This window comes from Rhinatrema bivittatum, chromosome 18 (genome assembly GCF_901001135.1).
Source record: "Rhinatrema bivittatum chromosome 18, aRhiBiv1.1, whole genome shotgun sequence".
In the NCBI taxonomy this organism is placed as follows: Eukaryota; Metazoa; Chordata; class Amphibia; order Gymnophiona; family Rhinatrematidae; genus Rhinatrema; species Rhinatrema bivittatum.
This window is the reverse complement of record NC_042632.1, coordinates 54,620,077-54,636,230: the sequence shown is the minus strand read 5'-3', so window position 1 is coordinate 54,636,230 and position 16,154 is coordinate 54,620,077. Positions and strand designations below refer to the sequence as shown.

The 16,154-nt window shown below is 39.4% G+C and overlaps 1 protein-coding gene across 1 annotated transcript in view; it reads left to right on the top strand.

The window, feature by feature from the left end:
• The window catches only part of CPEB4 (cytoplasmic polyadenylation element binding protein 4), a 68,641-nt gene that overhangs the window by 18,117 nt on the left and 34,370 nt on the right, over window positions 1-16,154 (top strand). Inside the window, exons 2-3 of the mRNA XM_029583342.1 lie at window positions 6,505-6,586; window positions 15,263-15,313. Coding sequence (XP_029439202.1) covers window positions 6,505-6,586; window positions 15,263-15,313 — 133 coding nt within the window. The remainder of the gene's footprint in view (window positions 1-6,504; window positions 6,587-15,262; window positions 15,314-16,154) is intronic.

The following is a 16,154-nucleotide window of genomic DNA, read 5'->3' as shown; positions in this document are numbered from 1 at the left end:
TTGAGGAAGAGGAGTGAAGGAAGATATGGTAGAGGTGTATAAAATGATGAATGGGGTGGAATGGGTAGAGAGAGGTTATTTACCTTGGAATTGTACTGGGGTCTAAGCAAATAAGAGAAACTATTTTTCGCTTAGCACACAATCAGGCTGTGGAATTTGTTGCCCGAGGACATAGTCACGGTATCTAACACAGCAGGGCTTAAGAAGAGCTTGGACAAGTTCTAGGAGGAAACGTCCATAAACCATTATTGGCTGGGAAAGTTGCTGCTTATGCATCAACAAGGAATGGATCTACTCTTTGGGTTCTGTTGGGTACATGTGACCTGGATTGGCCACTGTCTGAGGCAGGAAGCTGGACTTGATGGACCTTTTGGTCTGATTCAACATGCCATATCTTACGTTATGACAATTTATGTTTTGGAGTGGTAGATTCTATCCTTGGTTACAACTGTTCCAAGACTTGCTGTATAGTGTCATGCACTGTGCTACTTTCCTTCATGAACGTTGCAAATGGTAGCTTGTTGGTTTTTAAATATTAGTTTGCTTCTAAGTATCAGGATCTACATGCTTGCAGCCATCATGCTTCCTTTTCTCTGCAGGTGTCAGTTTGTCTCATTCACGTCAGTGCTGTTTCCTCTGTAGCATTCATCAGCAAGCATTTCTGGTGTAAGCAATTTTGTACAAGCACGTCTGTTTTTAATCATGGCACTTTACAGTGAGTTTGGTGAAAGCAATCATTTGATGACAAAATCTACTTGTGATAGCAGCAGTGACAATTTAACAATGCATTTTCAAAGGCTCAGAGACACATCACAATTTGTAGACAAAACAGTGCACACAAGTACAAACTCTCCGCAGAATAACTTATCCAAAAACAAGATTGAAGGAATGCAAAGTAACTAAATGTCAATTCATAGGGCAAACAACACCTTCGGTTGCACTTTTATTGCACAGATATTAGTAAATTAGAAACACAACAAGTAAAATAAAAAAAAAATACAGATTCCAGGTACAGTATGTGCTACTACCAAGATACCTATATCTTCAGTAAAGAATTGACAATGCGTCCCCCTTTAAATTTGCTAGGACTCTGAAAATGTTACTCTGTCACTAGTGATCATGTTGTATGCTGTTTACTACACTGGATTTACTGAGTTCATGAAATTTTACTGTGGGGTAATTTCACTTTACTTCGTGCCAGTGCTTCAGCAAATCGCTGTAAATTTTGTGATGTCCATCATGCTGGAAAGAAGAAAAGGGCAGAATAAACTAACATGATGCTGTATATAAACTATGGAAGGCTAGTGTTTGATTTTAGAAATTATTTTGAGCCACAGGACTTTTACCAAACATATGCTGGTGCGCTGTAGCAAAGTATGAAATTATTTTGACTTGTTAGAATTTGTATTTCTAATAAGAGACCTAGAATTTGAGCTAATTAACTTGGTGCAGAATAACAAACAGATTAATTTATTTGTAGAGGAATAGGTGTACAGTACAGTGGAAACTAAAAGTGGGCCATCTCACCAGGCTTTCTCTTTCTAAGCTTTGCCTTCCTAATAAGGAGTCCTCTTTACATCTCTTCTGTCAACCGTTGCTTAAAAAGTCCACCTAGTGTCTAGCAGACAAATGCAGTCTCTCTCTCTCTCCAAAAACATTAGGGCCCTTGAGATTAGTCCTCCCTAGAATCCTTACAGAGGATAATTGTAGTCTCTGAAATGTGGAGGAAGGAGGTCAAGTTTAGACTGCTCTTTTTAGCATTTGGAATAGCCACATGCAGTACTGAACTTTAGGGGAATTTCTGGTCATTACTTTTTTTTCTCATTTTGTGCACATGTCCAAATCCTTAATAAAGATGGCCTGAAAGAAATGTGGGACTTGCAGTGCACCTGTTCAGTTTTCTTTAAGACATTAGATAATGAGTGCATTGGTCAGCCATATTTCGAAGGTGAGGCTTCTTGGACAATAACAAGTTAAGGGATATGGATTATAGAAAATGTAAAGCAGAATAGCGCATGACTCTGAAACTAAAGTGGTATCATTTAGCAAAAAATAGTTTTACTTAAGTATCCTATTTGTATGCATGTGAGGCTTCTATTGATTTTACTAATGAATGGAAAAACATGGATAAAATCAACTGCAGGGCTGGTGCATCTCATCAGGCAAACTAGGCAGTCGCCTAGGGTGCCAACCATTAGGGGGTGCCGAAGAGCAGCCATGGGGAGCCGCAAGCGGAGGAGTAGAGATTTGGCGGGCTGTGATCGGTGCCCAACTTGCTCAGGGCCCAGAGAAGCACACACTTGGGGGGCGTGAATGAAGTAGGAGTCAGGGCTGAGACCGGGGGGGTCTCACAAGGCAGAAGGTTCGCCTAGGGTACCTAATTCCCTTGCACCAGCCCTGATCAACTGTAGTACTTGTACTGAGAGAGAAATTCTGATTTAAGGGGAAGCTAACCCTAAACATGTAGAAATACTGCCTTACAAGGTCATTCTTTGTGAGATGGTCGTTATTGCGATAACGGCCGCATCGCGGCCGTAAAATGCTAATTAGGGGAAGGGAGGAGTGTGGGCGGGGTTTGGATGGTGTTAGGACCCAGTAGCGCTACGGGCGATGTTTTACACATTATCGCTGGCAGCACCACAGGAAATAACACCACCTTTTCCCGTGGCGATAGTGTGTGCTGCGGCCGCACCGCGGTGGGCTGCACACTATCACCCTCCCGTCCCTTTTCTGGCTGCGGCTCATCATTCTGCTATATTTATGGTAGAACGATGAATCTAGGCCATAGAAGGCATTCTGCTTGGGAGTTTGTGCATTAACATCTCTTGTTTAACATTTATTTTTGTAAAGTGTATATTTTTAGCAGGACTGGCCAGCACCGTTTTAAGTCTTGGTAGATTCCTCCTTTGAGGATTGCTTTCTGCTTGTGGGTTCACTTAGGAGCTCTGAAAGACACTATCACGTTTAGAGACTGACTCACTAATTTGTGGTACCTGTAGTATACGATAACGTGCGTTATTTGCGGCAGGCCCCATTGTATTGAATGAGGCATATTGATTGTGTTAACATGCATTAATGATTATTGCATGTTAGTGAATAAGCTCCTTTAAAGTTCACTTTGGTTACAGTTTACCTAGAAGTTGCTAACAAAATAAGGGGGAGATTTATCAAAATGCTAGAGGGCTATAATGCTCGTTAAACTCCAGGGGGGACACGACTCAAAACCAATATCTGGAAATATTCCTTCAGGAGGAGAATGGTGGACTCCTGGAATGCCCTTCCCTAAGAGGTGAATTCAAAAACAGCAAACGAATTAAAAAAGGCCTGGGATAAACATTGTGGATCCCTAAAGGCTGGAGGTGGAAATGAAGGAAAGGGTGAATGGGCATAACCTGCATTGAGCAGCAGGCATGGAGATTACTAGCCTTAACCACTTAGCTTTCAAGATTTTGATGCAACTGTAACATCATTGTCCACCTGGATAGCAGGGGTAGGGGAGGAGAATGGGGAATAGGATTCAGACAGCATCCATTGCTGGGCCCTGACTTTTACGGTCTGGGGTTCTGATACGCAGATATTAGGGAAGAAGTGCAGGACCGCTGCAAAGGACATTCCAAAGCAGTAGCATTGTCTGAACTATCAGGAAGGCCGCTCGCCCTGTGAAAAATGTTGTTGTAGGTTTGACAATGCTTGGTTTTGATTGTTAACATGAGGCTTGGGGATAACCTGCACGGAGCGGCAGATACTACCATAAGGAACTTGTTAGACAGACTCTGTGGACCATTTGGGCTTTTTCTGCTGTCATTACTATGTATTTGTATATAATGATATTCGCAATATCATTCTTTTTTTTTTTTTTTTAAATCCGCCCCTATTGCAATTAACTGCTTTGTCTGCATTTGCATGCATAAAATTGCATAATAACATGCAAAGTAGCTAATGCATAGTAAATTCTATGTAAATGAAATACAGATGATTTAGAAATTTTTCATCCATGTTATTTTATCTACGCCTTTTCTGAAAACGTTATTCTAGAGGGGGAGTACGGAGCCTGACACAGGATTTGAAAAGATACCCTCCCCCCCCCCAAATAATAGTAAAAAAAAAAAAAAAAAAGCCACTGGGGTCTTACTAGAGCCCCCACTCACCCATCGTTAGAGGTGGCCCCGCAGTAAAATGTTTTCAAAAAGATAAAGGGCACTGCATGACAACGCCCCAAACTCCTCCTCATGATTCCAAAACACCCCCTTTTATGTAAACTCTAGACCCCACCTGCTTTTACAAAGCTTCTTGGTGTCCGTGAAGGGCCGGTTGCGCCCTGGGCTCAGTTGGCCCCATTTTCCAAAATGATGCCGACTGGCCTTTGCCCTAAAGGACTTTTTCCTTGAGACAGAATAACCCAGCGATACCACCATGGTATTTTGTTGGAGAACTACAAATCGTGGGACCGCCCCACTCCCTGTGGTATTAGGCCCCTCCTGTGATTAAAAAAAAAAAGTGATGGCTTAGTAAATCTAGGACCAAGTTTGTATCATTTGTGAGAATGTTTTATCTGTAGTCTTTCCCAGCCCAGTTGAAAACCTGTAAAAATAAACCTTAAAGGAGAAGAATGTAAAATACAGGAAACAGAGGAGTCCACTTGCTAACCTCTAATGCATGGCAGTGGGGCCTGTTCATTAATAACACACGTCAGCATGTGCTACTGTTTGTCACTGGCTAATAAACAGACTAGAATTTGTATATTTTGGAGAGCAGCCTTTGCAAAGGTGTAGTAACACTTTTTCCATAAGGGTTTAAGTTTAGATCTGAGCCTCACCTAAATGGATAAAATATTATGCTACACACACTTTTTATATTAATGAAACCACCAGAAATCTGGGCCTATGCATAATCATTTAAGTCAGGCTGGAAATGTTGCTAGGGATATATGCTCTGCTCTTGCTTCAGTGACCTCAGACGCACTCTTAATTTTGCAGTTGATAGACGTCTGACTTGGAAAAGTTAATTAACACTGGAACAAAATGGAGGCAGCCTAGTCTGAGATTGCCGGGTCTTTGCCTGCCGCTGTCAATCAGATTGTATGTAATGGTGGCTCACTTTTTGAAAGTGTGATTCCTCGTTATTTGCTAAGTTGCACCCAAGTCTCCATGGGAAGGTTCTTTGTACTTTCCATTGCAGGTGATCTAAATCAATCTTGGTCTAATCATGTCTACCATACTGTTCCTGCATCTTGTGTGACTGTACTGTAGCTTCTTATGATTTTATCCCTTTTCCCTCAGATGTTTTGCAGAGAAATATCCCAAATTCTGCTATTCTGCCACTAATCAAAAATAAATACACGAACATTTTTCCATCCATGTGACTGTTTATAAAATCCCATAGCCAGCTTGTGCATTCCTGATGCAACATCACTGTGCCTCAGCACCTGCAGTAGGAAACACTGGTCTATTAGGTTGTTAGATTTGGAACTTTTTAGGTTTCATCTGTATTTGCTTTTTTTTTTTTCTGTGATTGCATCCTGGCCATTATTTCAAATATTTTGCTTCAAAATCTAACAAAGTCATTCCAGGTTTGATCAGGAGATTCAAATTTTGGTACAGTAGAATGAATAACATCTTAAAATATTTTTTGACTGAGTACAGTAGTGATGAAGAAGCAATTTAATTTTATCTTCAGTCCCAGCTCTAGATCTATCCCTTTATTTACTATTTTTTTTAAGTAAAATAGTGCCATCAGCAAAAAGAACAAAAGAGCAGATTTAAAAACGAGTTCTCTAGCACATGAAATGAGTTTGACATTGATATTGTGATATCTTCAGTAAATTAAACTTGGTAGTTGACTTGAAAATTTCAACATTTCAAAAAATGTTTTTCATGTTAAACTGAAGTCACCAATGTGGGTACTGTAGATGTGAAATTGTGTGGGGTTTTTTTGTATTCAGGCAAACAGCTCTCTTGATTAACAAGTTAAGATTTATTTTATAGCAAAACCTTGACTTAAGAGCATCTTTCTCCAAATCTGTTATCTTATTTACAATGTACAAATCATCAAGAAAGAGACAATTTCTTTAGCACATTACTACTCCCACACAGATTTCTGTTCATTTTTTGTTTGCTTTTGAAATTCAACGTCTTTCTTCCAAAAGTGTGTTGTATGATTCATTCCAAGATTGATTTATACAATGGGATTACATATTTGCACCTACTGAGTAGAAATAGCTTGAAAGATACTTATCTTGTAATAACATTTGTTGCTGTTAAATTTTGTTTGTTAAAGCTGCTTATGAATATTGATTTATACTTTATAGATTCTCATTATACTGAAGTATGTATACTATGAGTGAGTATTAACTGTTAAGAAATGGAAAAAAATCTAGAATTTTCACTAAATATTTTAAAATGAATTTGCAGCTAGTCAGTGGGTGCTGGAGTTCCTTTTAGATACTTCAGTAAGTTTGTAAAGCCTTGTAGTGTTGAACACTTGTGTTTGTGTTTGTGTTTTCAGGACCGCACTAGGACATTTGACATGAATTCACTAGAAAGCTCCCTGATTGATATAATGAGAGCTGAAAATGATTCACTCAAAGGTAAATTTGAAAATGTTGTTATTATCTTTCGTGAATAAATGTGCTGTTTTTAGCACATTTTTACTTTGTATTGGTTTCAGAATTACTTTGCAAGTCTTATTTGAACCGCAGTGTACATATGCTCTTTTATGCTTTGGTTTGCTTATTTGGGTTTTTTTTGTTTTTTTTTACCTCTTATCTGGATCAGGCCCTAAAACACAAAATGAAATAAATTCCTTTACATAAATTTCTGTGCACACACCACATGTTTTTTTTTTTTTTATATCATACTAGAAATTTGTTTGGTTAACATGAGCTGCTGTTTGAATAGATTTATGACTTGAATAAAAAGAATGATGCAGTCAAAATGATAGAACTGGAGAACAGCAGCAAATTATTATGAAAGCTGAAATTTTAACATTACATTGCTTGACATTTTCCAGTGACTAGTGAAACATTGGCTGGTTGGGACAAATCCATTCCTGTGGAAGAAAAACATACTGGAAAGAACATGTGCTGCTTTTTTCTACTTTCAAATAGAATTATTTAGACAAAACAGTTTAAAAATCCAAAGAACACCATAAATCTTGCCATAAAATTCTGGAAGTTCTTTTTTTTTTTTTTCTCAGAGAGTCAGTCTTAAGCAATAGATTTTTTTTTTTATTTTAAAGCATTTTAAGATAAGAACATAAGATATGCCCATATCATTTTCCTTGTTGGTAGCTCCTAAAATGGAATCTGACATTGTGTAACTACAGCAAGGGTTATTTTGCCCTATAAGCATCACCTTGTATTTGTCCACATTATATTTCATCTGCCATATGGACGCCCAATCTTCCAGTCTTGCAAGGTCCTCCTGCAGTTTATCAAAATCTGCATGTGATTTAACTACTCTGAGTAATTTTGTGACATCTGCAAATTTGATCACATCACTCGTCGTATTCCTTTCCAGATCATTTATATATAAATATATTAAGCATCCGTTCAAGTACAGGTCCCTGAGGCACTCCACTGTTCAGCTTTTTCCACTGTGAAAAAGACCATTTAATCCTACTCTCTGTTTCCTGTCTTTTAATCAGTTTGCAATCCACAAAAGGACATTGCCTCCTATCCCATGACTTTTGAGTTTTCTTAGAAGCCTTTCATGAGGGACTTTGTCAAACGCCTTCTTAAAATCCAAATACATCACAACCACCGGTTCATCTTTATCCACATGTTTATTCACCCCTTTAAAAAAAAATGTAGCAGATTTGTTAGGCAAGTCTTCCCTTGGGTAAATCCATGCTGGCTGTGTCCAATTAAATCATGTCTATCTTTCTATATGTTCAATGATTTTATTCTTTATAATAGTTTCCACGATTTTTCCCAACACTGAAGTCAGTCAGGCGATCACCTCTGGAGCCCTTTATATAAATTAGGGTTACATTGGCCATCTTCTAATCTTCTTTTTTCAAAGAACAGGTATCTCTCCTTTATGATTTCCTGTTCCAGTGCCTCATCATCCAGTCTGTTAGTATATTGTCATTAGACATGGATATAATCAGTATTTTAGCAACTGGCCTACTCAGGATAATTGATAAATGAAAAAATATATGCCAAAGAAATGCAGAACAAGTTACAGTCTAGCTTGGTGGGAAGGATGGAACCAAGTTTCTAATATTGCCTTGCGTATCATTCTTTCTCTTGTGTGAAGGGACAATGGCAATTCTTTCCATAGGAGCCCAAGTTGTGAAAATTTCAAGACACATCAGGCAGTATTAGTTTAAATCGTTAGTTTAAACCAGAGTGAAGGCTTGTTCCAAACTTCGGTATATAAAAACTCACAAAAATAAATCTGATCAGGTATGGTGCATGGTTATTAGGTACCTTGTGCCCTTCCCCATCCATTAACTTTCAAACACATAGGCCATGCCCCCCCCCCCCCCCCCCAAGTTTTGATAATCAAACTCAACAATTATGATGACCTCAACCCCACATCTCCCAGAACAAATCTGTAAAAATCGGGAGGACAATTTTCAGAAGCTATTTATTTGGCTAAATACCAATTTATCCAAACTAAAAGGCTTTTAAAAAAAAAAAAAGGCCTACTCTAAAAGTATCTAAAATTATGCAGCATTCAAAGGGAAAATTGCTCCTACTTTCCTGTTAATAATTGGTGCAAAGCCTGCAGGTAAAAATACTTGTGACTTTGAATAAAATGTACAGTTTTAAAAATTGCCCCCATAATTTACATTAGTAAACTTTGTTTTATGTGTGTGTGTGCATATATATAATAAAAAAAAACCCTAAGGGGAAACATCACGCCAAAAACATGACAAAATCTTTATTAAGAAAATATTAAAAAATAATACAAAATTGAAAAAGCCTATAATACAAATTCTTATGATATTAAACTGTTGTACAAAAATGTAATTAAATACATACAATTAAAAATAAAAAACCCTCTTACAAATGTTGAAACAAAACTATGATATATCATATGCATACACACCACAAATGCATGCTCTAAACTAGAATAAAACTGGCAAATGTCCAATAATAAATCAACTAACATGGAGTGAAATTGATCACACTAAATCACAATATTATGAAGATTCTCCCAAAACCCAATGTTGAAATTCAACTATGAAGAAACACACATAGACACACGCACACATACACTTTTCTATGCATTCAAGTGGACTAACATGGCAAGCGCACTACTTTATAAAAAAAAATAAAAATCAAAATTTGATTATATTTATACAATAAAAGATATCCATTCCGCATTGGCTGAAAGTTGTCTCTGAAATGATTGGCTAGTTGGGCCAGCTGGGAAGTTTCCTCTTACTATTCACCATACAAAAAAATAATTCACATTCTGTTGTCTGTAATAGTGACACAAACTTCTTCTATTACCAAGCAGCTGAAGTAGTCCAAAACATTTCAGTATATAGCAAACCTCCCATACTGGTAAACACACCATTTTCCAGATCACAAAACAGCAGCAACTCCAGTTATGAAAAGGCAGCAATGCAAATATTGCATCAGGTCCTATAGCAGCATTAACGTTTTCTCAGTAGGGCAAAAGAGTGGCTTAGTAGTTAGAGTAGTGGGCTGAGAACCAGAGAAACCACTTGCCCTGCTATCATTCCTGGTGACTTTGAACAAGTTGCTTTATCTTCTGTTGCTTCAGGAACACACTTGAAGGTGAATTATAAAACCCCGGTGCAAGCATTAATTAGGGGATGCACAAATAAATTGGGCTCACGTCGACCATATTTTAAAAAGTGCCAAGGTATGCATGTAAATTCTGTGGTGCACACATCTCAAAGGTTTCCAAAAAGAGGCATGGTGTGGGCTGGGCAAGCCATGGGCTCTGGCCAAGAAATTTGCACTTAAATACTTAATGCGCCGTGGCACATACCCAGGTCCCCTTCTGCTATGGGTGATATGTAAGTTATAAAAGAAAAGGATCGAGCTATTTGTGAAGGTTTAAAGGGTTTGGGATAACTGGGGGCACTGTAGGCTATCAAACCAGGTGGGTTTGGGGGACCTAGCTATTAACTGGGTGAACTGGTGGACAAGATCAATGGGTCCGCATAATGTCTGACGATGCCACGTCCGTCGCTTACATCAATCGGCAGGGAGGCACCAAGAGCCAACAGGTGTCGCTGGAAATAGATCAATTTATGGAATGGGCATGAGTGCATCTCTAGATGATCTCAGCCTCGCACATTGCAGGCAAGGACAACATAAGAGCAGACTTTCTCAGCAGGAAGTATCTGGACCCAGGTGCATGGGCGTTGTAAGACGAGGCATTTCAACTGATTCAGGATAGCTGGGGTCTTCTCTTCCTGGACCAGTTGGCAACTCTGCGCAACACGAGGGTTCCACGATTCTTTAGCTGCAGACAAGATCTGAAGTCATTGGGGATCGATGCCTTAGTGCAGGAGTGGCCGGAAGACAAGTTGCTGTGTGCCTTTCCTCCATGGCCCGTTTTGGGCAGTTTGATTCGAAGAATTGAATGCCTCAGGGCTGGTACTTTTGGTCACTCCAGATTGGCCCAGGCAACCATGATATGCAGATCTGCAGTGGCTGCTGGTGGATTTGCCTCTTCCACTTCCAGCATACAGGAGCCTGTTACAGCAGGGACCTGTCCTTCATGAAGATTTGACTCAATTTTGAAAGGATTCACTTGCTGAAGCGTGGATATTCTGTGGCAGTGATTTCCACCTTGCTAAGGGCGCCAAGTTCTCCACTTCCTTGGCCTATGTGCGAGCTTGGCGAGTGTTTGAGGCCTGGTGTGAGGATCGAGGTGCTGCTCTTTCCTTGGTCAAGATTCCGCTCATTTTGGAATTTTTGCAGGGTGGCTTGAGTAAAGGCTTGGCACTTAATTCCTTAAAGGTACAAGTAGCAGCCCTTGCCTGTTTCAGGGGTCAGGTATATTGTGGATCCTTGTTCGCTCTTCCTGATGTGGCTGTTTTCTGAAAGGAGTTAAACATCTTCATCCTCTCTTGCTGTTTCCAGTGCCTCTATGAATCTTAATTAGGTCTTGGCTTTTTTGGCAAGGTCTACATTTAGTCCACTGTGTACTCTCTCAATATGGTTGCTGACCTTGAAAGCAGTGTTCCTGGTGGCAATTTGTTCGGCACGTAGGGTTTCCGAACAGCAGGGCTTGTCTTGCCAGGAACCATTACTCCAGGTGACTCCAGGGCCGGTAAAGCTGCGTACTATTCCTTCCTTTTTTACCGAAGGTGGTCACTGAGTTTCTCTTGAATCAGACCATCTCCCTGCCATCTCTGGATAAAGAGAGAGACAGAGGAGTAGCGTCTGTTACGACCTTTGGATGTCAAGAGACATCATGTCAGGTATTTGGAGGTTACTGATCCTTTGCGGAAGTTGGTTCACCTGTTTATCCTTCGCAGTGGTACTAGACAGGGAGAACTAGCCTCGTGGGTTACAATAGCTTGCTGGATTAAGAAGGTAGTCACGGCTACATACGTGGATGCTGGGAAGCCGTTACCTAGTCAGGTTCAGGCTCATTCCACTTGAGCTCAGGCAGAAGTTAGATTTTTGTCTGCTGTCGAAATTTGCCAAGCTGCAACGTTGTCCTCTTTAAACACCTTTTTCAGGTATTATTGCCTGGATGTTCAGGCCCGGGAGGACGCAGCTTTTGCACGTGCAGTTTTGACTGGCTCGCGGGCAGCCTCCCGCCCTATTTGGGAGTAGCTTGGGTACATCCCCACTTGTTCTGGATTCATCTGACTGGACATTAAGAAATAAGAAATTACTACTTACCTGATAATTTCCTTTTCTTTAGGACAGTCAGATGAATCCAGCTTCCCTCCCTTGGCTGCCGTATGGTTGCGTATTGCTTCTCCTGTGCACCTACATGTTACAGGGATTACTGGTAAGTGTTACTCCAGTCCCTAGAGTTCTTATGGTCTTATCTGTACTCAGTGTTGCCTGTTGGCTGAGTATTGACAGGGTTCTGTTTTTAATCAAGTATTTTGTTAGTCTGTCTACTGTTGCTTTTGAAGAGAATACTGGCAGGCTGATGTCACTGCAGGGGTATATATACCGTGACGTCAGCTTGCTCCGTCTCCATCTGCTGGTAGGCATGCATAATCCACTTGTTCTGGATTCATCTGACTGTCTTAAAGAAAAGGAAATTATCAGGTAAGAGTAATTTCTCAGTTCATTTACTACTTGTTCAAGGACTAATGTCTTGAATGCTAGCTTATTATCTAAGCTTATAAACACTGAGATGTTTTGTATAAATTATGTAAGCATTCAGTGAAATATTGAGTACTTGCAAGCTATGGGATTCGAAAAATGTATCCTATTGGATACTCTCATAATGTGGAATAATTTGAGTCTTTTTTTTAAAGAGGTATTTCAAACTGAGTGGCATGTAAAATTAACTACATTGAAAATGTACCCATTTTATCTCTGTGCCCTCTTGGGTATCATTTCATCCTCGCTGATGTTTTTAACAACAAGCCAGTGCCTGTACAGATTTAGTAAAAGCTTTGGGCTTCAGCAGAGTGTGAATCAAAGTGAGACTGAACACAATCCTCAATACTCGGCTGTCTGAAGATGAAGGCTGAACATTTCATAAGTTTGTTTGCATTCCCTCTTTAAAGCTCTGTGTGATTATAGTAAATGACAGGACTGAGCTTATTACGAGACAAACCCTGTACTCAGGGAGATTTCTTGCAATTTACTAAATTAAATTTATTTGGGATAGAATGGCATGCTGTTGATTTTATATAAGTCAATCCATTTTTAGAAAAGGAAGTTGGTAGGCATCATAGGAGTCTATTTTTATCGTCAGAAACTGGGACCTCAAAACAAATATATAGTATTTTCCTAATTTAAAATTTGTCTGTAGCTTATTTCTCTATTTACAAAAAAGAATGTGGTCTGGTGGTTGCCAGGAGCAGATTAAGTATCAAAAATGACAGAGGCTGGTGGCGACACCTTATAGACGGACTTCTGATGAAACGGACCCTTGTTTTCAGATCTGTTAATGTATAAGGCATCAGCAGCCTCTCTGTTGTAGAGTAGTTTGGCAGACTGTTATGTGATTTATGGCTTCTCTGCCATGGCTTTTTTTGCTTTGCTAAAGGTGCAGTACAAGGGTGGCTGCTTATCTTGTTTTTAAATAGTAATGTTGCATTCAATTTTAGAGAGTCCACTCCTACAGTAATCAAAATAGGGAGTTTCTCCCCATCCCAGTTTTATTTGTGAATTTTAAAAAAACCCTGGATTGTCTAATTGTTTTTAAAAAAGTCAGTTATGATTTGTGATCAGCCTAGATCACCTTGTAAAAAAGGTGAACACACACGTACTATTCAAAACACGAATAAGGTTATTTGTCATTTGTTAAATATTTATAGCTACTTGCAATGTTCCTTGTAATAATGTAATAATGTTCAATGGTTGACTGTTACTGTTCAATGTTCTATGTAAACAACCCCGGTCTAACCTCCCAGACCAGGGCAACCTTTTCGTTACTTGTAAACCGGATTGATTTGTATTGCATACAGGAATTCCGGTATATAAAAATTAAAAATAAAATAAATAAATAGAATAACTTGTTACATAGGTGGGATACAAAGGTTTTAAAATAAATAAATAAAATACTTTCAGCATAGGAAACTGGGACATATATGGCTTCACCATGGATGGTTTAGTCCTTGTAGGGTAAGGAGACAGCTTTTTTGTTATAGGAAATATCTTGATTCAGAATAAGTAAATATAATGGTCCATGAGTGAAAGCTATTGCTTTGTAATATTGAGAAAATCCTGAGTACGATTGTGGTAAGATTTTAAAGCTTCATAACTAATACGCTGCATTAAGTCAGTGGTAATATCCTAATGCAAGATTTGATGAGAGAACAGGCCAGTGCATGGGAACAGAAACTAACATGGCATTGCCTCCATATTTCCCTGCTGGCCTTCCTTGCTGTCTTCCCTTTTGGTAACCTGAGCCATTAAGGCTCAAGAGGTCAAGGGGGACAGTAGGAACTTGGGCAGTCACGAGTAACGTGATTGACATGGCAGTCAAGTTGATTCCCTCATTTCTTTGTTCCTTGTAGCACACTCTCCCATCGACTCATTTTGTTACTGGGGGTGTGGACTGGGTTGAGTGTCTTGTCATAGCTTGGACAGAGTATAAGTTACACAAGCCAGAAGTTTTGGTTGGGATGGATATTTAGGACTAGAGTGACCCCCTCCCTCCCACAGGGATGGCCACTCATGGGGAGGGTGGCCAGAGGATGAACTATACTGACTAGAGGACATCATACCTCTGCCTGACTGGCTATTGGCATAGCACCAGGTAACTCCATTAGGTCACTTAGTGCATGCTGTGTGCAGTCATGCCAGAAGGGGGCAGCATATTATGATGGGGCCTGGTTGGCGGAGGAGGAAATGGTCTTAGCTGGTTATATGGCAGAGATTCTCATGGAGGGCAGACCATTGGCTTCTACAAAAGAGGATTCCAAAAGGATTTTTTTGGGTACAGTTTTAGGTTGTTATTGTTTATACTTGAATAAAATCTACATGACATACATGACATTGTATGTCTACATGGCTTATATGTCTTGATCTGGAGGGGGTGAAAGATTGTCAGGGATGGTCACATTCTGCATGTTTTCTAGCATTAAAACTTCCTTTACCCTTGTTTCCCGCACACTGTTTGTTTTTTTTTTGTTTTATATTGAAAACCAACTTTTTATGGAGCAAAGTACTATATTTAAAATGAAAATAAACCATGTGGCTAATATATGTTGACTTGATCAACAGAGCAAGTTGTGAATAATAGTAAATGTTTAAAATTTGAATGCAATGTATGAATAGGCATTTTAACAAACCTAATGTAACTCCATTGAACTTGGCATTGTTTTCCACACTGTAACATATTATTGTAGCAATTTTCAAAAGCCCATTTACATGTTAAAAGTGCACTTATGTGGGGAAAAAAACTATTGACAATTCAATGTCTCACATTGTAGCAATTTTCAAAAGCCAGCTTACATGTGTAAACTGCATTTACATGTGCAAAATCCAGTTTTAAGCTTGTAAATCCTTTTGAAAATTACCCCTTTTATTTATTAGAAATAAGGTCTTAACATATTTGAATCTGTTCCATCTTTGAAAAACACAGTAACAATAATGGCATGTTGTTTGTTTTTTTTTTACTTTCAGGTCGCCTAAACTATTCCCATCCTGGATCCGATAGCTCTCTTCCAATTAATGGTAAGTGCCAGTTGATTTAACACATGGAGGTTTCTGTAAGGCAGGAAAGCTTTAGCACTGATTGTGAGAATCCCTGGTGAACTGCAAAGCAGTGAAAGCTTTGCCGTTTGTTGGAGTTAGCAGATGTAAACTCCAACAAACAATACAGCACCTAAGTAATAAAATCACAACATTTCAGTTGTAAACTAGTAAAAGTAAGTAGAAGCTGATGCACCCCAGAACAGTATCTATCCAAAATAATTCCCTGAACGGAGTGCATTTTTGGAACCCCTCCCACTTTTTGTATGTTAAAGCCTTCTCTGATATATCTTATGTTCTCTACGAAACACAATAAAAAGAGAGAAATCTCAGGATGTCATGTGACAGCAGTTAAAAATAGAAAATGGTATCTGTGATCGAGCATTCAGATCAACTTATTTCTCGTGCATGCTGTGCTGTTTCCATTTTATTTTATTTCTTTAGACAAATACACAAAAATAGCAGAATCCTGCTAAAGTCTGGAATTAGTATCACACGCTTAGAAATGTAAAATGTTATAGCTAGTTGAAGGATTTTTATTTCTTCAATAAACCACTGAAATGTAAGCATTTAACTATTTAAACGATAGCCGCACTAGGACTGCCTGCAGCTGGGGCGAGGGAGGGCATTCCTCAGCGTGCCCTCATGCTTCCTGCCCTCACCCCTGACATGGCTGCATTCTTCCTGCTGTCAGTCCCACCCTGATGTGCCCACTTTTGCATGGTAAAACTTTATGGGCTATGCCGCGGTGTGGGGAGCTGCGCAGCATGCCAGCAAGAGAAACCTGGAAGTAAACCGTGGGTTAACCGTCCCCTGCTCCCTG